Here is a 19,066-nt window from a genome sequence, read left to right on the forward strand (position 1 = left end):
GATCGCCAGGTCAGGAGATCGAGACCATCCTGGCTAACACGTGAAACCCCGTCTCTACTAAAAATACAAAAAATTAGTCGGGGATGGTGGCAGGCGCCTGTAGTCCCAGCTACTCTGGAGGCTGGGGCAGGAGAATGGTGTGAACCCGGGAGGCGGAGCTTGCAGTGAGCCGAGATCACGCCACTGCACTCCAGCCTGGGTGACAGAGCGAGACTCTGTCTCAAAAAAAAAAAAAAAAGAATACACTAGTCCCCCCCTTATCTGAGGTTTCACTTCTTATTGTTTCAGTTACCCATAGTCAACTGCAGTCTGAAAATATTAAGGTGTTTTGAGAAAGAAAAAAGACGGACCTCATTCACATCTTTTATTACAGTATATCGTTATAATTGTTGTTTTCTTAGTCACTGTTGTTAATCTCTTATTGTGCCTAATTTATAAATTAAACTTTATCGTGGGTCTGCGTGTATAGAAAAACATATATATAGGGTTCAGTATGGAGGTTTCAGGCATCCACTAGGGGTCTTGGAACATATTCCCCAAGGATAAGGGGGGACTATTGTACTGTCCCCACCCAGGGAGCCTTAGCTATGTAGAGTGAGTAGGGGCCTGTGCTGTTGGTGATTCCTACTTCTCTTGAATACTCCTGGAACGAGGCAGCTGATTGTCCTAAAACATTTATATGCATCTAGAATGTGCATGTTAACATTAAAATTTTACCTTTTTTGTCCTTTTTCTTACCTTTCCTCTCAACTTTATAGGGTGATATTCATGAGGATTTTTGCAGCGTTTGCAGAAAAAGTGGCCAGTTACTGATGTGCGACACGTGTTCCCGTGTATATCATTTGGACTGCTTAGACCCCCCTCTGAAAACAATTCCCAAGGGCATGTGGATCTGTCCCAGATGTCAGGACCAGGTACTGTGGGTGGGTCCAACAGGGGAGGGGCCAAGGAGGACAAAGACATGGCCATCAGGAGGAATTCCTTTCCCAGGGAAATGGCAGTCTCTTCTCTCTCCCAGTCCGTCTCCAGGCTGCATCTTCCCTGTTCACGACATAGCCTGCAGGCGCACGGCCTTCAATCCCTCAGAAGCCCTCTGCCGTATTACTGAGCTGGATAGACACTTCTTGTATTTGAAATGACTTATATTCTCTTTAAAAGTCAAGACCCTTAAAAGTCCAGTGTGCCTCATTCTCTAGGAATGGTCCAGACCAAGTATATGGTTTTAAAACTCTTCTTTGGGAATAAAATTAAGGGAAATTGCCCAGTTGATTAATTAAAATAACACCCTGGGCCAAGTGCGGTGACTCACGCCTGTAATCTCAGCACTTTGGGAGGCCAAGGCGGGCAGGTCACCTAAGGTCAGGAGTTCGAGACCAGCCTGGCCAACATGGCGAAACCCCATCTCTACTAAAAATATAAAAATTAGCCGGGCGTGGTGGCAGGCGCCTGTAATCCCAGCTACTTGGGAAGCTGAGGCAGGAGAATCGCTCGAACCCAGGAGGCAGAGGTTGCAGTGAGTGGAGGTCACACCACTGCACTCCAGCCTGGGTGACAAGAGCGAGACTCTGTCTCAAAAAAATAATAATAATAATAAAACAACACCCATTTCACTTTTAACCTATTTTGTTATATCAGGCTCAGAGAACTAAGTGTAAAGTGCTGTCGATATTTTATAGACTTAAAAGGCAAACATATTAGTAACTGTCCTAGCCTCCCTCCTTCTCTCTTTGGTTTCTGGTCGCCTTTTCTCAACTATGCATGTATACTTATATCTTTATGATTTTATTATAAGCTGCCTCAAGTCTTTTGTAGAGGTAGGCAAAGTATAAATAATAAATAAGCAAGCCCAGTAGCTCAGCAAGTACTGGGATTCTGCTCAGTTCTTTGGAATCCTGCTTTGAACAAATTCTGGTTTTCCCTTGTAATATTGTCCTCATCCTGCAGCCTGTGGTGCAGCGGAACACTTCTCTCACTGTCCTCCTCCTGATGCTGCTTTGTGACCTTCTGATGATTTTTGACATACAGTCTAGATTATACTTTAGTATTTGGAACTAATATTTAATTTCCTTGGTCAGGATGTCTTTGAGGGACATGGAAATCTAAAATTGAGACAGGCAGCCCATGTCAGGTCAAGGACGAAACTGCCAGTGGCTGTTGCCATCATGCTGATGTGCAGCTTTTGTGTTGGTGGTTCTAGCTGTCGGGAGTGGTTGGGCGTCATGTGGCGTGTGTGAAAAGATAGGAATGCTCAGCCAAGTCCCAGCTCCTTCTAAGCCTGGGCTCAAGTGTCCTGGCTCTTCCTGCCTTGAACTTGATTCTCCTAAGCTGATATTTGGAACTTTTTAGTCCAGAAACTATAGACCAGGGTTTTGTAACACTGCTACCATAAATCCTTCCTGGATTTTATCTGCCAGTAGCCACAGATACCATTGCTAGCTGTTACATAGAGGATGTGTGTTTAAACCTCCTCAAGGTAAAATTCTAAAAATCTTTTCAGATGCTGAAGAAGGAAGAAGCAATTCCATGGCCTGGAACTTTAGCAATTGTTCATTCCTATATTGCCTACAAAGCAGGTAAGGAGTTATCCATACCCACTTTTTTGTAAGCTTCCCCTTGTTTGAAAAAAATACTGGCAGTATTTGTTTTATTCTCAAAAGGGAATTTAAATTTAAAAATGAAAACCTTTTGCCCTTAACTATTGGAGGAAACAAAGCAAATGAAAACCTTTTATTGGATAAAGTGGAAAACTTCTGTAGCATTTTTTATTATTATTATTCATTTATTTTTTGAGACAAGGTCTCACTGTATCACCCAGGCTCGGGTGTTGTGGCGTGATCACAGCCCACTGCAGCTTCCTCCTCCTGGGCCCAGTTGATCCTCCTACCTCAGCCTTCCAAATAGCTGAGACTATAGGTGTGTACTACCATGACCAGTTAACTTTAGCATTTTTTGGTGGAGACAGGTTTCGCCATGTCACCCAGGCTGGTCTCGAACTCCTGGGCTCAAGTGATTCACCTGCCTTGGCCTCCCAAAGTCCTAGGAGTACAGGCATGAGCCACCATGCCTGGCCTGTAGCACTTCTTGGGGAAAAAAATGAGATGTGGTATCTCATTTATGTAAAGCCAGACCCAAGCCACCGACAGTTTTCTTAACATACTGTACACAGAAAAAGGAAAAGTCCAGGTGGGCAGATTCTCTGCACTGGTTGTAGGACTCATGGGAGCTCTGGGAAAAATACCTTCTTTGGCAGGCATTCTGAGCACAGAGGCCATTTCAAAGAATTAATTGTCAAAAACCGTTCCTTTTTTTTTTTTTTTTAAGCAAAAGAAGAAGAGAAACAGAAGTTACTCAAATGGAGTTCAGATTTAAAACAAGAACGAGAACAACTAGAGCAAAAGGTGAAACAGCTCAGCAATTCCATAAGTGTAAGTAAAACCTCACGCCTTCAGCAGTCGATACATAGGTGCAGAGACCTAGGCCTTTCCATATACGTAACAGTACGTGTGGGCCCCAGGCTGCTTCGGGTCTTTCTGTTTATTAACGTGATTAACTTGGGCAAATGCAGTTTGCCATCCAGTTAAGAGTTCAGACCTCAGGTACAGGCGACCAGTTGGTAGGTGGTGCCTTACCCAAGCTTTGTAACATCCTCCTGGCTTTAATCAGAGAGGATTTTCAGTCTTCAGGCTGAATAAGTAACAGCTACAACAGTGTAGCCATGGCCTTGCGTATTCCTGACTGTGTGGGGGGAGCGTAGCGCCTCACCTGACACTGAGCAGACACAGACCAGGTCCCCTCGTGTGATTCTTCCTAGTCACCTGAGCGAGTGGGCCCATCCATACGGCCCTCCCTCGCTCTTTCTTCCACACCATGCTGATTGCATTTCCCGGTTTTCCTGACCAGTGTGAGGAAGCGGGCTTTCTAGAGACAAGTATTGGAAGTAAGTACTGCCCAGCCCGGCCTGTCCAAGTGGGAAAGAGGGTTGTATTTGCAGCAGGGGGACAGAGGCTCCTCCCAGGCAAGGAGCCAGTCTTCTTTTCCATTGAGTAGGTCACCCTTGTTGGAGTGAAGTGACCTCAGCCCTCATGGATACCAGGTGGTGCCTTGTACTTGGTGGCAGTTGAACTGTCCTGCTTACCTGCTTTCTCCTCCTCACCATACCTACCCGTGGCATGCAGATTTAACACCTCTTTGATCTCTTTCTCTGCCTAAAATAGAAGCCAGCAGGCGTGGGAAGCTGAGGGCAAAAGGGCCAAAGACTCCAAGTCCCTGGCTGAGCAGAAGGTGTACTGGCTGCAGGCCTTTGTCCTTGGGGCTTCGATCCTCCTAAATGCTGCTGGCCTGTCCTCTCACTTCCTGCTGCCCTCAGATGGAATCCAGATAGCACTGCGTGTTTTCCACCCTGGAGAGCTCAGTCCAGTCCTGAAGGCTCCCCAGTTAGCATGACAGAAGCGTATCAAAACCTGCCTAAACAGGCTGCAGGGCAGCTGTGGGAACTTTTTTTTTTTTTAAACAACCTTTGTTTGGAAGTCTGATGGCGGCTCTGCCGGTTTGTTTTTAAGCGTTAGTACTCCCGTGTGTTGGTGCCCGCATGCTCTTTCTCCCTCTGTTGCCTCTGGGACCCCCCCAGCCTACCCACTCCACCCGCCCTGTTCCTTAGGTAGTAGCTGCCCACTCCACTGAGGAGCACAGCAAGGCCCAGGGGCTGCACAGCAGCCAGCAGAGCTTCTTCTCCCTGGGCAGAGAGAAGGCGCTCTGCTCTCAGGGGCTGCCAGGCCTGTTAGAAACAAGGCGGCTCAGTGCCACTGCCCTTGTCATTTGCTGCAGAAATGCATGGAAATGAAGAACACCATCCTGGCCCGGCAGAAGGAGATGCACAGCTCCCTGGAGAAGGTAAAACAGCTGATTCGCCTCATCCACGGCATCGACCTCTCCAAACCTGTAGACTCTGAGGCCACTGTGGGGGCCATCTCCAACGGCCCGGACTGCACCCCCCCTGCCAATGCCGCCACCTCCACGCCGGCCCCTTCCCCCTCCTCCCAGAGCTGCACAGTGAACTGTAACCAGGGGGAAGAGACTAAATAACAGAGCCCCTCTAAGAGAAGCCACGGGATCCCGGCGGCAAGGAGAGCAGAACACTGAAGACTCTAGAAAAGCAAAGCCGGATTTCTGGAAAGTGCAGAATTCTTTTGGTTCTTTGGTTCCAGAGAGAGAGAAGATGCTTGTGCCAGGTGGCACCAGAGTTTGCCAATTGATCCTTCTTATTCTGTGTGTACATGCAAAGATTGGACCATGTTACATGAAATAGTGCCAGCTGGAGGTTCTTTGCCAGCACCATGCCAAGTGAAATAATATATTTACTCTCTCTATTATACACCAGTGTGTGCCTGCAGCAGCCTCCACAGCCACGATGGGTTTGTTTCTGTTTTCTTGGGTGGGGAGCAGGGACGGGCGGAGGGAGGAGAGCAGGTTTCAGATCCTTACTTGCCGAGCCGTTTGTTTAGGTAGAGAAGACAAGTCCAAAGAGTATGTGGGCTTTCCTGTTTCTAAACTTTCGCTACTATAAAACCAAAAAAAGGAATTGAGATTTAACCAACCCTAGTGCCCAGAAGAGGGAAGGGGAGTGGCTGGAGGGAGCAGGGGGTGGGACAGTGTATCAAATAAGCAGTATTTAATCACATCTGGTGGGGGCCTCGTGCAAGGGGAGACCGACACCAAGAACAGCCAGTAGGTTCTTCTCCCCTGCGCTCTGCTCCCTGCGCAGTAACCCCACCACTCCTGAAGCCTGCCCAGTCTCCTTCCTTCCCTGCTTGGTGAATCGCGCATCTCCGTGGTTATCCCGCTGTCTCCTCTCCAAGAACAAGCAGAGCCCGGGCCACTGGCCCTTGCCCAAGGCAGGGAAGAAGGATGTGTGTGTCCAGGAAGGAAAAAAAGGTGGATCAGTGATTTTACTTGAAAACAAGCTCCATCCCTTTTCTATATTTATAAGAAGAGAAGATCTTGAGTGAAGCAGCACGCGACCCAGGTGTGTGTGAATTGAATGGAGACGTTTCTTTTCTCTTTCTTTAATTTTTGTTTTTGTTCTTTTTTTCTTTAAGGAAAGTTTTATTTTACTGTTCATTTTACTTTCTTGGTAACAAAAACTAAAATAAGGAATAGAAAAGCTGTTTTTCAGGCTGACAGTCCAATTAAGGGTAGCCGAGACCTTGCATGGTAGAGTAGGAATCATAGTGTCAGTGAGGTCCCGTGAGTCTTTGTGAGTCCTTGTGTCATCGTTCGGGCACTGTTTTTTTATGCAAGGGCAAAAATCTTTGTATCTGGGGAAAAAAACACTTTTTTTTAAATTAAAAAGGAAAATAAAAGATATTGAGGTCTTCCTAGTGTTACTTAAATTAAGATCAAGGTAAGAAACATTGTAAAAAAAAATTACAAAAGTGCTATTTGTTTCCTAAAAACAGTGATTTCTATTAAAAAGGTGTCAGAACTGGAGAAAATGCCGTGTAGTTATAATTTTTTAGCACAGACCCTGCTGATCACGATGACATTTTGCTGTGTGTGTGTCTCTAGACTGGTGGGCCAGTCTCCTTGAAGGACAGAGGCGGAGCTCCCCACCCTTCTCTCTCCTCAGAAAAGACCGTGCTCTCTTCTTGGTGCAGGGATCTTGTCTCCTGTTGTGAAGCCCAAATGGAAGTGTGGATGGTATCAGGGCCCTACCCGTGGTCTTCTCAGATTCTGCTAGAGCAAAAGGCTGGTGCCTAAATAAGATCCCTTCCTTTGGTGCTGCTTTTGGTCTTTCAGCCACCAGCATTATGAGTGCCTGGGGGACACCTCCAAGGGAACTGGCCAGCGGAGCTCAGTGGTGCGCACGCACCCTGGCTGTGACAGGAGGGTGCGGGAGTACAGGCTGGCTGCATCAGCCCTTGGTGCTTAGAAAGAACAGAGGAGGAGTGACATGTTTTGAGGGTACGTCTCTGAGACAGAGCCCCAGCATGGCCTTCGCTCTGTCTTGCCTTTGGGGAGAGGTCTGAAGCTCCCGCTCCTTTCTCTGCGTGTTGGCTCCAGGCACCAGAAATTTACTCCACTCTACCCACCCACAGGCCTCCTGGGTGACCCTGGGCTAGAATTGCTGCGCTTGCCTCGGCTTTGCCGGTTGTGGCCTCTCCTTCTTGAGAAAACCAGGGTTGTGAAAGACTCAGACCATTCTCTCATCTTGCCTTGTCAGAAGTAAATTGTGTCAGATGCGTGCTCTCGCTGGAGACCTTTGCCCCTTGCATGCCCCTGGCTGATGGGAGGGCGGCGGAGGCTCTGTACCCTGGCCCTGCTGCAGCATCTCCCCCAAGCCCACTTCAGGCCCTGGGAATGGCCAGAGTCTAGGAGAGGTAGAAACGATCCTATCAGCTTCTCTCCCACCCAATTAGGCCCAGAGAGACAAAGACAGATCTGAAAGCAAATGCAACAGAGAAGAGATACTTCTTAGAGTAAAATGTGTCTCATCTCTATCAGCCATCACCATTCATCTTCCCAAGGGCCTCAGAAGAAGGAATTAAGTTTGGCTGAACAGGCCTCAGAGTTAGGCCCTGGCTGCTTGATTGGCTGAGGGGGAAAGAGTTCTCTTTTCTCATTCAGAAACCAAGGTGCTGTGTCTAGTCAGGGAGCCTTGGAGATGCCTGGACTAGTTGGAGGAATCGTTGGCAGAGGATCAGAGACCAGCAGCAGGCTGTCTGCCCTGTCTAGAGCTCTTCCCCTCAACTTGTCTGGGCCCATCTGGGGGTTGCCACACAACACCTAACTTACCTTTTCCTGAAATAAGTTGGGAAGCCATCATCACTAGAGGCCTTTGCTCAGAGAGGAGCTGCCTGAGGAGTCTCGGGTCGGGGGACGGGGCCAGGAATTGACCAGGGCTTTGCCTGCCGCCCTCAGCAGTGTTGGGTACATTCTGACCTCGCCTGCAGCTGGGCTGTGGATTCTTCCTGACATTCAGATGTGAGCTGTTTTGGGAGTCAGCTAGTATGGAGTACAAGATGCAACCCAGCCCCCAAACCTACATTCTGCACTCAAATTCCAAAACACTGCTTTACTGTAAAGAAGAGGCCCCTGGCACTCAATCTCCCTGTCCTTCACTGTCCCCTCAGACCTGGGCGGGGTGGGGGGGCCTGTGACCACCTGAGACATACGTTCGTGACACTGCCCCACCCCAGCCACCTCCACTTGCTTCCTCCTCCTTCCCTCCGCTGCTCTTTCCCCATGGCCCAGAATTTAGCTGCTCTGACAGCCACTTTTGAGACCAGCTGGCTTTGCAGTCACTTCAGAGAGCTGGAGCGGCTGCCCACTGGGCCCTGACTGGGAGTCCCCTGCCAGCTCCTGATCAGGCGCTGCACCCTGGTGGCAGTGATGACTGGGAGTCCCCTGCCAGCTCCTGTCCAGGCACTGCATCCTGGTGACAGTGAGGCCATGTTGCTGTCATCTCCACCTCTGCATTCTTGCTGCCCGCGGGTCCTTTTTCTTTCATGGAGCCTGCTGGGTCTTGTCTCACCTGTGCTGAGCTCATCTGGGGTTTTGATTTCTTCTTTCCTTATCAGGCCCTTTGGGGTAAGCCTGCTGGTTGTACCTGACATAGGGAGGCAGTTAGGGGCAGTCCCTGGTGGGACCGCCCTGGCAGCCTCCAGCTGGCACCATCGTGTGCCTGGTTTCCCTGCAACACCTGCCTCTCTGTCCCTGCTGCTGCTTGGCTCAGGCCCAACAGGCAGCGTGCATGGAGGTGGTTGCACACAGCTGTTTCCGTGAGGGTGACCGTATCTGCAGCACGCTTCCGTCTCCGCATGCATGGCTGCTTCTCCAGCCACCTCTGATACTTCTCTCTTGGGGCCATCAGAGCCTCCCTTGGGCTGTCACCTCCCAGCTCACACACACTCTTCAGTGGTTTCCTCCCTTCATTCTCTTATAGGGCGTGGTCCTTCTTATTTATCTAAAGGGCTGAATTTAGGAGACTTTTTACCCAGGGGCAAAAGGCTCTTAGGATAATGAGATGGATGGTGGCCCAGGTGCATTTTCCAGGGCCTGGGTTCTCCAGATCCCGTGGCTTCTGTTGAGTGGAGGCAACTTTGCTCTGTGTGAACCTCGCCCCTGTCCCTCTGCCGGGTACCCCCTGGCAGGAAGCAGGACTCCCATTCTCACCCTGACTTAGACTGTCCCCTGAGTCAGCTCCTCTCCAAGACAGGAGTGGGCAGCCCTGGGCAGTCTTCTGGCCCCTTGCTAAAGTGAGGGGCCGGAAGCTGGGGCTGCCCTCCAGAAAGCCAGGGTAGGAACTCTGAAAAATAACTCCTCTAAACGGAAGCAGGGCTCTCCAGTTCCACAAGGCCCTTCCTCCCTGAGGACCCCACCCCCTACCCCTTCCCCAGCAGCCTTTGGACCCTCACCTCCCTCTGGTGTCCGTGGGTCCTCAGCCCAGGGTGAGCTGCAGTCAGGCAGGACGGGACGGGCAGGCCAGAGGTCAGCCAGCTCCTAGCAGAGAAGAACCAGCCAGACCCCAACCCTGTCTCTTGTCCATGCCCTTTGTGATTTCAGTCTTGGTAGACTTGTATTTGGAGTTTTGTGCTTCAAAGTTTTTGTTTTTGTTTGTTTGGTTTTTGTTTTGAGGGGGTGGGGGGATACAGAGCAGCTGATCAATTTGTATTTATTTATTTTAACATTTTACTAAATAAAGCCAAATAAAGCCTCTCAGCCTCATGGTGTTGGGTTTGGGGCAGGGGAGGGTGGGCAGGCCACATTCCAGTCCCAGCCTCTGCCCTCCCTGACTGGCTGGCTGGGGGTTGGGGGGGTGCTTGCCCTTAAGGGCCCAGACCCTCCTGTGACCCCAGCTGGATGTAGCACCTCCCTTGTGCACTGACGCCCTAGCCCCAGAGTGCCCTTGCTCCCCCAAACCAGGAACACAAAAAAGATGTTTTAAAACTTTAATTATGAAAAAGGGATAAACAATTCAAGATGGGGGAACCAGCCCCAAACTGGCTGGGGGCAGAGGGAGACCAGTCCCCAGCCATACAATAGCAGCAAGGGGAAGACCCCACCCCACAGATGCTCCACCCCAGCCCTTCCCAGAGACCTTAAATAATTTAAATAGCAGGGAGGGCGGATGGCAGGTTGCCCTGGTGTCTGCCCAATGCTAAGATGAGGGGCAGCGCCGGCCCATCCTCAGCCTCGGGCAGGGCTCTGGGGTTGCTGCAGGGCCGGGAGGTATTTGAGGGCAGCAGCCCCATGGTGGCGGGACAAGTCCTGGTGGAATTCGTCCTTGAGGGCCTGGAGGCAGTCACGATAGGTGGGGCTGGAGCGGAAGCGGGAGATGTCCAGGCTTGGAGCATGGGGCAGATGGATGGTGAAGGCCTCGGGCAGCACCAGGAGCTCATATTCCTGCAGGGTGGGGCAGAGGAGCAGTGGCTGCCTGGCTTGCCCGGCCTGCGGGGAAGGTGCAGCTCCAGAGAACAGGCTTACCCTGTAGCCCCTGAGAGCTAAAGCAAGGGCCAAAGGGCAGATGATTTTAATTCCACAGAAGGGGAACATTTCTAACAGTGTTGCCTAGTGGTGTGGTCCCCCATGCAGGTGTCGTGAGTTCCCTGGACCTGGAGGTGCTCGAATCAAAGGTGGTGGCAGCAAGGTGCCCTCCTCACCTGGGCATCCAGCTCCACAATGTGGGCCACCTTGTTCCAGCCGAAGCCCACAAAGCGAGGATCATAGCGGGGACAGTCTCGTGGCACCACCACGTAGGGTTCATAGTCGGCCGCCCATTGCACACGGTACGGGGCCTGAGCCTCCCGCCAGCGGGCATAGTCTGTGGGTGCGTGGCCCCGGGGCCACTCGTGGTACCTGTGCAGCAGGGTCAGGTGGGAGCCAGGCTGAGGCTAGGAGCTCGTGGGTAGTGGGGGCCAGTGTGGGCAAGTGACTGGAGTGGGCAGAGAAGTAGCCTCTCCTACCTGAAGGTATAGAGAGCGCCGGCATCCAGCAAGGCCAGCAGCTCCACCTTGGAATGGGGGAAGCTGAAGCGGTAGCGCAGGGTCTCGAATGCCGGCACCACCAGCGCTGCCTTGCGCTGGCTGCCCAGCCCCAGCTGCTCAATGGAGGCCCTGAGGAGGAGCACCCATGAGCAGGGGAGAAGAGCGGGGCCTCTAGGACTGGGCCAGTGACATCAGGGCATTAACCACAGGACCAGACCACCATGGGCCATCTTGCCTGATGCGACGGGTGGACACAACCACAGGTGGAGCTGCTGTTGAAGCAGGCCCTGGCCTCCCTGTTGACAGCCCAGAGAAACAGCCTAATAGAAACCCCACTTGACAGAGGCCACTGAGGCACAGAAAGGAGCAGAGACATGGAAGCCTGGGGTCCCACACGTGCCCTGTCCACATCCACCCCATATACTGTTCCCCTCCCTGCCTGCAGGCCCACCTGAGGTAGTTGTAGAGAGAATAGGCAGGCAGGAAGTCAATGTCACTGAGGAAGACGTAAGGCGTGAGGGCCTGGGCCAAGGCCACGTTGCGAAGCTGGTTGACAGGGTATAGGGGCCCCTCACGGTACACCACGTGGTAGGCCACGTCCTGCCGGGCAGCAAGCACTGGTGAGGCCTCGACAAAATGCAGGAACTGCTGAGCTTCTGCGTCTGTCAGGTACAAGGCCAGGCTCATGGGGCCAGGCCAGTGCCTGCACAGGGCTTCCAACATCTGCAGCCTATGGGGACAGGAAGGTCAGCACAGCTCTGCCCCCTTGCACAGAAGCTCAGGGAGGCCTGGAAAACCTCCCCAGTTAGCTGCTGCTGCCACCTCCTCAAGTGACTTACTGAGCACCCTTCGAATACTTTTAGAGCCAGTCTGATTGAATCTTCACAACTACCCCCACCAGGCAGGTACTTTCTCATTTGAGAGAGAAAACTAGGGGCCAGAGATAGGAAGACTTGCCCATGGTCCCACAGCGACCGAGGGGCAGCTCCGGGCATCTGAATGACTCCAGAGCCCAGGCTCTTTCCACCATATCCAATGTCTCCAACTTCTGGAACTCCCTGAGGGACAGGCAGCTCACTACCACAGCATCAGGCTGCCAGATGGAACCTCCTCTCAGAAGTGTCCAACCCCAGCCCATGCCATACCCCCTGGGCTTCCCTCTGCACCCTCACCGGTCCATGGACAGCTGAGCCACAAGGGTGACATCGTGAGGCCGGGGGGGTGGCGGTTCATGGGGCAGGAAAGTGACGTGCACACGGTGCACAGTGAGCTGCTGCTGCCGGAACTCAAAGCAGGGATCTTCCTCGTCCAGTTGTGCCAGGGCCTGCTGCAACTGAGGGCGCAAGGGGTGAGAAGGACCAGGGATAGGGCAGAATGACACATCCCCCAGACAAGGCTGGGTCCCACCAAAGCAGAGAGAGGAAGGGGAAGGTGAGTCCTTCTCACCTGCTCAGCACCAGGCGGGGGCTGGCTGGGGCACACAAAGAGCTCTCTCCGCAGCAGGTTCCCATCGTACCCCAGGAAGGTCAGGTAGAAATTGCGGAAGAATTCCACATGCTTGTTCTTCACCCGAAGCTTCTTTGGTGAGTTCCAGTGGATCACCTGGGACCCGGGAGGGTGTTGGGGCCATGGGAGCAGGGAGCAGGAGTCCCCATCCATGGCCCCCCACCACCACGCAGCCTCCTGTCCCACTCACCTTGAGGTCAGACGCCTCAGAGTAGCAGCGCTCGGCCAGTGTGTGATCTGACAGCTGCACATTCCAGACACAAGGCAGACGCCGCACTAGCCCCGGGTGCTCCTTGATCACAGCGTTGAATATGTCCTGAGCAGAGACACCCATCACATCCCAGCCCCCAGCCTGCCACACCCCACCCGGCAAGGCTTCCTCAGACCTGGTCAGCCAGTGAGGTGGCAGGCAGGGTAAGGAGCTCCCGCCTGGCCGTCAGCCTCCACATCTGCTCCCAGCCAGCCTGCCGGAGTCGGTCCAGCCGCAGCAGGATCACACCTGCCAATGAAGAGATGCTGTCATGCCCACCTGGGATGACCAGCTCCTGGGGGACATGGGCGTCATGAAGGTGTCCTTCGTTTTTTGACTTATTGGTATTTTCTGACTGTTCAGACATGATCATGGACTACTACTTGTTTTTTGTTGTTGTTGTTTGTTTTGTTTTGTTTTTTAGAGACAGGGTCTTGCTTTGTCACCCAGGCTGGAGTGGTGCAGTGGCACAATCATGGCTCACTGCAGCCTCGACTTCCCAGACTCAAGCAAACCTCCCACCTCAGCACCCCACCACAATCCCCACCGAGTAGCTGGGACTGCAGGCATGCCACCACACCTATTCTTTTTATTTATTTACTTATTTATGTATGAGACAGAGTCTCGCTCTATTGCCAAGGCTGGAGTACAGTGGTGTGAACTCGGCTCACTGCAACCTCTGCCTCCTGGGTTCAAGTGATTCTCCCTCCTCAGCCTCCCAAGTAGCTGGGATTACAGGTACATGATACCACCCCTGGCCAATTTTTCTATTTTTAGTGTAGATGGGGTTTTACCATGTTGGCCAGGTTGGTCTCGAACTCCTGACCTCAAGTAATCCTCCTGCCTCAGCCTCCCAAAGTGCTGGGATTACAGGCGTGAGCCACTGCGCCTGGTCAATTTTTTAATGTTTGTAGAGACAAGGGTCTCACTATGTTGCCAAGGCTGTTCTCGAACTCCTGGGCTCAAGCGATTCTCCCACCTTAGCCTCCCAAAGTGCTGGAATTACAAGCCTGAGCCATTGCACCCAGCTTGCTCGTAGACTACTTTTCAATAGCCAGTCCTCGGGGGTGAAGAGGAGGCGCTGTCCAGCTTACAGAGCACATCCATGGCCTTCTCACACTTGGTGATCCCAGGGCTGTGAAAATTATCCCCCATTTAATGGATGAGAAAACTGAGGCTCAGAGGGAGCACGAGAGCTGGCCAAAGTCATCCAGCACACACAGGACTGTTGGAACTGCTGTCTGTCTCTCCATCCAGGGTTCTTTTCACAGCAATGTTCTTCCTGGGGGACTTCCTAGCATTCTTTGCCCCACCCAGCCCCAGGGGCCCAAGGACCAGCAGACCACCCCGCCTGCCTCCCCTCACCACTGTCCCCACCTGTGTTAAATCCCCGGCCCAAGGCAGGCCAGGGCCTGTGGTTCTTCCAGAGGTTGCCCAGGTACCAGTCACTCTGGTTCTCCACGAGACCGATCGCCTGCGTGTCTGGGAGGGGAGGGCATAAGGGAGCTGACTGAGGCTGCCACAGGACCTGGGCTCAGGGCTAGATGCAGGGGTCCTGGGCAGGCCAGGCAGGCTCCCAGGCGTCTCACCAGAAAAGTGAGCGAAGAGTGCCCAGAGTGCCGAGATGTCAGAGGCGAAGGTGACATCCGTGTCCAGGACAATGACGCGGGCCAGCTCAGCGGGCAAGGCACTGGGCAGCACCAGCTTCATTAGCCCATAGAGGCCGGAGTAGTGCTTGTTGGGGATCCAGGAGACCTGGGGCTGTGTAGGGGAAAGGCAGGGGATGAGATGGCAGAGAGGGGCCTATGAGCACCAGAATACATGCTTGGAGTGACACAAAGGAGAGGGGGTAAACTCCCAAAAGAGAGGGGTTTGCGCTTCAGTAGGTGGATGGGACTGAGGATTCTCTTCTCCAACCCCACCAGGTCCTGGAGAGAGGAGAGCGGTGGACACAGCTGAGGGGAGGGGGGAAGGGCTGGGCCCCTGCCTTGAGCTCGTCGGCATGGTAAAAGCTGACACGGACAGCAGGCACCATCCATGTGTGGAAGAGCGTCTCCAGGATGTTTCTGGCCACGGCGTCAGTCACCAAGTGGAGGTGCAGTGGATTTTTCCTTTCGGGTGGGCAGAGAGGAAGCCTGAGAGGCCCCAGCAGGAGCAACATGGGACAGCCCCCACCCCGAGGGGCGCAGAGATGGAAGCTCCATCTGCAAAGAGCTTTTCCACGCCCGGCTCAGGATGTTCTTACAACTGCCCTTCAAGGGAGGAAGGGGACACTGTCCCCGCGTCACAGATGAGGAAGCTGAAGCTCTGAGACCAGCAGCCTGTCCCGGGCTTTGTCCCTTCCCCACTCCTGACCCTCCTCCACGGACACCTGGCTGTACCTGTAGAAGAGCATGGACTTCACCAGGGTGATGACGTCTCGGCTGGAGTTATGCCCCGCACACACGATGGCCACATGCAAGAGCTGGGGAGGGACGCCCAGGTCGGCAGCAGGCCCCCCTTCTCCGCTAGGCGGTGAGGACCCATGTTGAGCTGCCCCACCCCGCAGCAGAGCCCGGAACAGTGTGCGGAGGGGGCAGCAGGAGCCAACCCTTCATTTCAAATGGGGAAATGAGGTCGGGAGCAGAGGAGCTGCACGTTCGAGGTGCGCCCCAGCCGGCTGGCCAGTGCTGGACAGACGCCAGGTGCTGTGATTCCCGCAGATGTCCAAGAGGCCGGGCTCGGGGACGGCGCCCCCGGGACTCCCGCCGCCAGGGCCGCGCGCACCTACCTCGCACTTGGGCGGCGGCGGCGGCGGCGGCTGCGGGCCGCAGTCGGAGCGGTTGTGGTCCCCGGGGCCGGCCCCCGGGTCTCCGTCGAGGGCGGCGGCTCTCCGCAGCCTCCCGTCTGGGGGGACACGTGGCATGAGCGGGCCGGGGAAGCATCCCGGGTCCCCCGCTCGCCCGCCAGGCTCGCGGCGCTCACACCCCAGGTCCCCACCGAACAGGAGGAATCCGAGCAGCAGCAGCAACAGCAACAGCGCGGCGGCCCCCAGCGCCCGGGGGCGCCCTCGGGGCAGCATGGCCGCCGACGGGAGCGCTCAGGGAGGGGCGCGACCCGGGGCTGCAGGCTCCATCGCAGGCCCTGCGGACCGAGGGGCGAGATGGAAGACTCGGCCCTGGGCGGCGGGGCCCGACGGCCGGGTTGTGCGGCTCGCGCCGAGCCGCCTCCCTCACCTGCTCCAGCGGCTCCCGGGCTGGGCCCTGCGCTCGCAGCCGCCGGCCAGGGTGCGGGGACCGGGGGAGAGGCGCGGGCTGGTCCCGCCCCCGACCTGGGCTCAGGTTTCACCTCAGCGGGGCTGAGCGCGAAGGGGCGGGGTGACCCCCCTCGGGGTCCTGGCCCCACCCCCTGCGCCGGCATCCGACGGTTCCCCAGCCCGCGAGGAGCCCCCGAAGCCCCCTTCTGGGCTGAGTTTCCCACCAGGACGCGGGGAGGGCTGGGGGAGCGGGAGCAGCCACCCGCGAAGGCCCGGGCCCCGCTACCTGCCCTGACCCCCTGCCCTGCCCCCGCTCTGGGGCCGCGTCTCCTCCCCTCACTCTCCAAGGGGAGGGGCCAGTGTCCCCGGGCCCGGGATCAAAGGCACGGCCGGAGCTCGACACGAGGGAGGGGGAAGGGGCCGGAATGCAGGCCGCAGGGGTCGGACACCTGCTCTGGGGACAGGGGCGGAGCCGGCCGACACCTGCCCCAGAGCGGCGGAGCACCTGAAGCCTTCGCCTAACTCCCCCACTCTCAGTCCAGGTGGCCCGGCCGGGCCCTGCCGGCGCCGCCAGGACAAAGCGCCCTTGTGAAGGCCGCCTCCCGCCCGGGAGCTGGCGTGGGGCCCCAGACGCGGGCGGCCTAGGCCGCCTGGGCAGGGCCGGGGATCCCCACTCTTGTCCAGATCGTCGTGATTGTGCCGAGGCGCACCGGCCCGGAGCTCGTCTTTCCTCCCTCTCCCCCGCGCACCCCATAGCAGGCCAGGGAAGGGGTGGGGGGCGCTCTGGACCCTAAACCAGAACAGCGTGCCAGGCCCTGTGCTAAGGGTTTAACCACCCTCGATTAATCCCATGATGCGGGCCGATTCTCCCCCAGAGAGTTTAAGTGACCTGTTAGACAGGAACACCCTCCGGCCCCTCCCGTCTCAAGCGGCCCCACTCATCGCCGTTCCCCAGGCTCTGCGCTGCAGGAGCAGCTTTCTTGCTCCTCCTCCGGAAGGGTCTCCCGCCCCAGGACTTGCCCTTGAGGTTCCTTTTGGCAGCGGAGCCTCCCAGGGCTGGCTAGCACTCATGGAAAGTTGAAGTTGTTTGCTTGTTTATTGCAGGTCTCCCTACCAGAATGTAAGCTGCTCACCGGACTGGAACCTTGTCTGTCCAGTCCCCAGTGCCCAACCAGGGCCTGCACATACCAAGTGCTCAATACCTGTTGGAAGTGGATTGGAATGAGAATGTCTCCTCCCATGACCTGGAAAGGGGGCTCAGGCTGGGTCCTTTGCCCAACTTCTGGCTGCAAAAAGTGAGGCAAACTCAAAAGAAGCTGTGGAAAGCAGCCCAGCCTAAAACCCCCTTTCTCTGGGAGATGGGGAAGGTCAGGCTTTGGGTCTCTGAAGGGCAGGGATAATGGTTGCTATGGAGACTGATGGTGGCTCCTTGTACACCCAGGAATTGAGAAGGGCCATGCACCGGCCACTCAGGCATCTGGAACTTGAGCCTCCAGCCTCCCTGATCTTCATCTCTAGCCTAAAGCTGGGGTGGGGGAATGTGATTCCCTCTCCAGGACCCTCAACAGAGACGGTTTGTGGGGGTTAAACATGTGAGACCAGGCCAGAACAGTGGCTTATGCCTGTAATCCCAGCACTTTGGAAGGCCAAGGCAGGTGGATTGCTTGAGCCCAGGAATTTGAGACTAGCCTGCTCAACGTGGCCAAACTCTATGTCTGCAAAAAATACAAAAATTGCTGGGCTTGGTGGCATGCGCCTAGTACTTGGGAGGCTGAGGTAGGAGGACTACCTGAACCCAGGAGGTCAAGGCTGCTGTGAGTTGTAATCACATCACTGCACTCCAGCCTGGGTGACAGTGAGACCTTGTCTCTAAAAACAAACAAACACCATGTGGGATCCATAGTTGGGTGCTGGCCCAGGATGAGTCTTCAATAAAGGGGCTGGTGGAGTCAGTGCGGGAAGCTGGGTCTGCAGATCTCACTGTGGTCACTCCACAATGTTGGCCCTTCTTCTGGCTCAACCTTAACACTCACGGAAACTGAAGTGCTGAGATACCTGCTAGGCCCCCAAGGGGTTGTTCTGGGGGCGTGGAGGGAGAAAGAGAGATACGTATGGGCATATAAACAGGTGCTGTTCCTCTTGGCCTAAGACCCATTTTGACCCAGCTCTGCTCAGGACTTTGCTGTGTGACCCTATTAGACCAGTAAGACTCCCTGTCTGGGCCTCTGGTACTCTCATGGGTACATGTTGGACTGGTCTACCTCTCTTCCCCTGTGACTTGGGGCAAACTGAAGGAGAGAGGATACAGCTCAACCTGCCCAAAGGTCCTTCCAGCCCAACAAGACGGCCAAGCCCAGGCAGGAGGCCAGGGAGCAGGGGAGGGGCCTCCTGCCTCCTGCACACACCGCAACTCTTTGTCTCTGGGGCCTAATCAGGCCTGGGATCTCGAGAGGAAATTCAGGCAGCCCTGCTGCTGCCAACCTGGCTAGACTCATGCTCCTCCTCCCAGTTCTGGAGGGAGGGAGGAGAAACTGGTTCCAGCCCAAGCCCCTTCCTATTCTGTCCTGGGGAGTCTGCCCTTCTCCCCTCCACACCTTGCTCTCCTCAGAAACAGGACCTCCAGCCCAAGGAGTGCTGAAGAACCTTAAATTCTCTCTCCGTACCCTCTCCACAGCTGCAGAGGGAGGGTTGGAGGAGTGGCCAACCTGGAGGCTTGAGGAACAAGTTCATTAAGATGTTGGTGCACAGCAGGGCCCCACAGGGCTCAGTGGCTCACACCTATAATCCCAGCACTTTAGGAGGCTGAGGCAAGCGGATCACCTGAGGTCAGAAGTTCGAGACCAGCCTGGCCAACATGGCGAAACCTCGTTTCTACTAAAAATACAAAAATTAGTCGGGCGTGGTGGCGGGCGCCTGTAGGCCCAGCTAATCGGGAGGCTGAGGCAGGAGAATCGCTTGAACCTGGGAGGCAAAGTTTGCAGTGAGCTGAGATTGCACCATTGCATTCCAGCCTGGGTGACAGTGAGACTCAGTCTCAAAAACAAACAAACAAACAAAAAACAAGGTGGGGCAGAGGAAGGGAGAAGAAGCCTC

At 54.9% G+C, this 19,066-nt stretch overlaps 2 protein-coding genes across 52 annotated transcripts in view; one reads left to right on the forward strand and one right to left on the reverse strand.

Moving 5' to 3' along the window:
* The window catches only part of PHF21A (PHD finger protein 21A), a 194,287-nt gene extending 184,570 nt beyond the window's left edge, over nucleotides 1–9,717 (forward strand). For 45 of the 46 annotated variants that reach the window (XM_063670940.1, XM_054440429.2, XM_063670943.1 and 42 more), the window contains 4 exons: nucleotides 759–914; nucleotides 2,498–2,573; nucleotides 3,322–3,425; nucleotides 4,825–9,717. In XM_063670940.1, the coding sequence (XP_063527010.1) occupies nucleotides 759–914; nucleotides 2,498–2,573; nucleotides 3,322–3,425; nucleotides 4,825–5,082 (594 nt within the window). In that variant the 3' untranslated portion in view covers nucleotides 5,083–9,717. Of the gene's footprint in view, nucleotides 1–758; nucleotides 915–2,497; nucleotides 2,574–3,321; nucleotides 3,426–3,811; nucleotides 3,938–4,824 lie in introns of all 46 variants that reach the window. The other variant, XR_010127558.1, reaches the window with a different exon arrangement.
* Nucleotides 9,718–9,933: 216 nt separating this feature from the next.
* LARGE2 (LARGE xylosyl- and glucuronyltransferase 2) lies at nucleotides 9,934–16,074 on the reverse strand. Of its 6 annotated transcripts, none has more exons than XM_054440455.2 (14): nucleotides 15,718–16,027; nucleotides 15,509–15,624; nucleotides 15,120–15,202; nucleotides 14,726–14,849; nucleotides 14,328–14,499; nucleotides 14,116–14,220; nucleotides 12,875–12,987; nucleotides 12,679–12,804; nucleotides 12,429–12,584; nucleotides 12,155–12,315; nucleotides 11,434–11,712; nucleotides 10,962–11,111; nucleotides 10,659–10,854; nucleotides 9,934–10,401 (listed from the first exon to the last, which is right to left on the reverse strand). In XM_054440455.2, the coding sequence occupies exons 1-14, from the start codon at nucleotides 15,797–15,799 to the stop codon at nucleotides 10,186–10,188; spliced, it is 2,079 nt and encodes a 692-aa protein (XP_054296430.1). In that variant the 5' UTR covers nucleotides 15,800–16,027; the 3' UTR covers nucleotides 9,934–10,185. The 6 variants fall into 6 exon arrangements, with proteins under 6 accessions (XP_054296430.1, XP_054296429.1, XP_054296425.1 ...); XM_054440451.2 differs by having other exon boundaries at nucleotides 9,961–10,401; nucleotides 15,509–15,861; nucleotides 15,954–15,999; XM_054440454.2 differs by having other exon boundaries at nucleotides 11,434–11,582; nucleotides 15,509–16,053.
* Nucleotides 16,075–19,066: the final 2,992 nt, after the last annotated feature.

Source organism: Pongo pygmaeus, chromosome 9 (genome assembly GCF_028885625.2).
Source record: "Pongo pygmaeus isolate AG05252 chromosome 9, NHGRI_mPonPyg2-v2.0_pri, whole genome shotgun sequence".
In the NCBI taxonomy this organism is placed as follows: domain Eukaryota; kingdom Metazoa; phylum Chordata; class Mammalia; order Primates; family Hominidae; genus Pongo; species Pongo pygmaeus.

What these genes read in the sequence shown, in the direction of transcription:
- LARGE2 (XM_054440450.2), bottom strand. Translation starts at nt 15,799, where the DNA reads ATGCTGCCCCGAGGGCGCCCCCGGGCGCTGGGGGCCGCCGCGCTGTTG. An exon ending in CTGAGGCGTCTGACCTCAAG is followed by an intron (nt 12,585 to 12,678) that starts GTGAGTGGGACA and finishes CCCGGGTCCCAG; the next exon opens with GTGATCCACTGGAACTCACC. An exon ending in GCTCAGCTGTCCATGGACCG is followed by an intron (nt 11,713 to 12,154) that starts GTGAGGGTGCAG and finishes CTGTCCCCATAG; the next exon opens with GCTGCAGATGTTGGAAGCCC.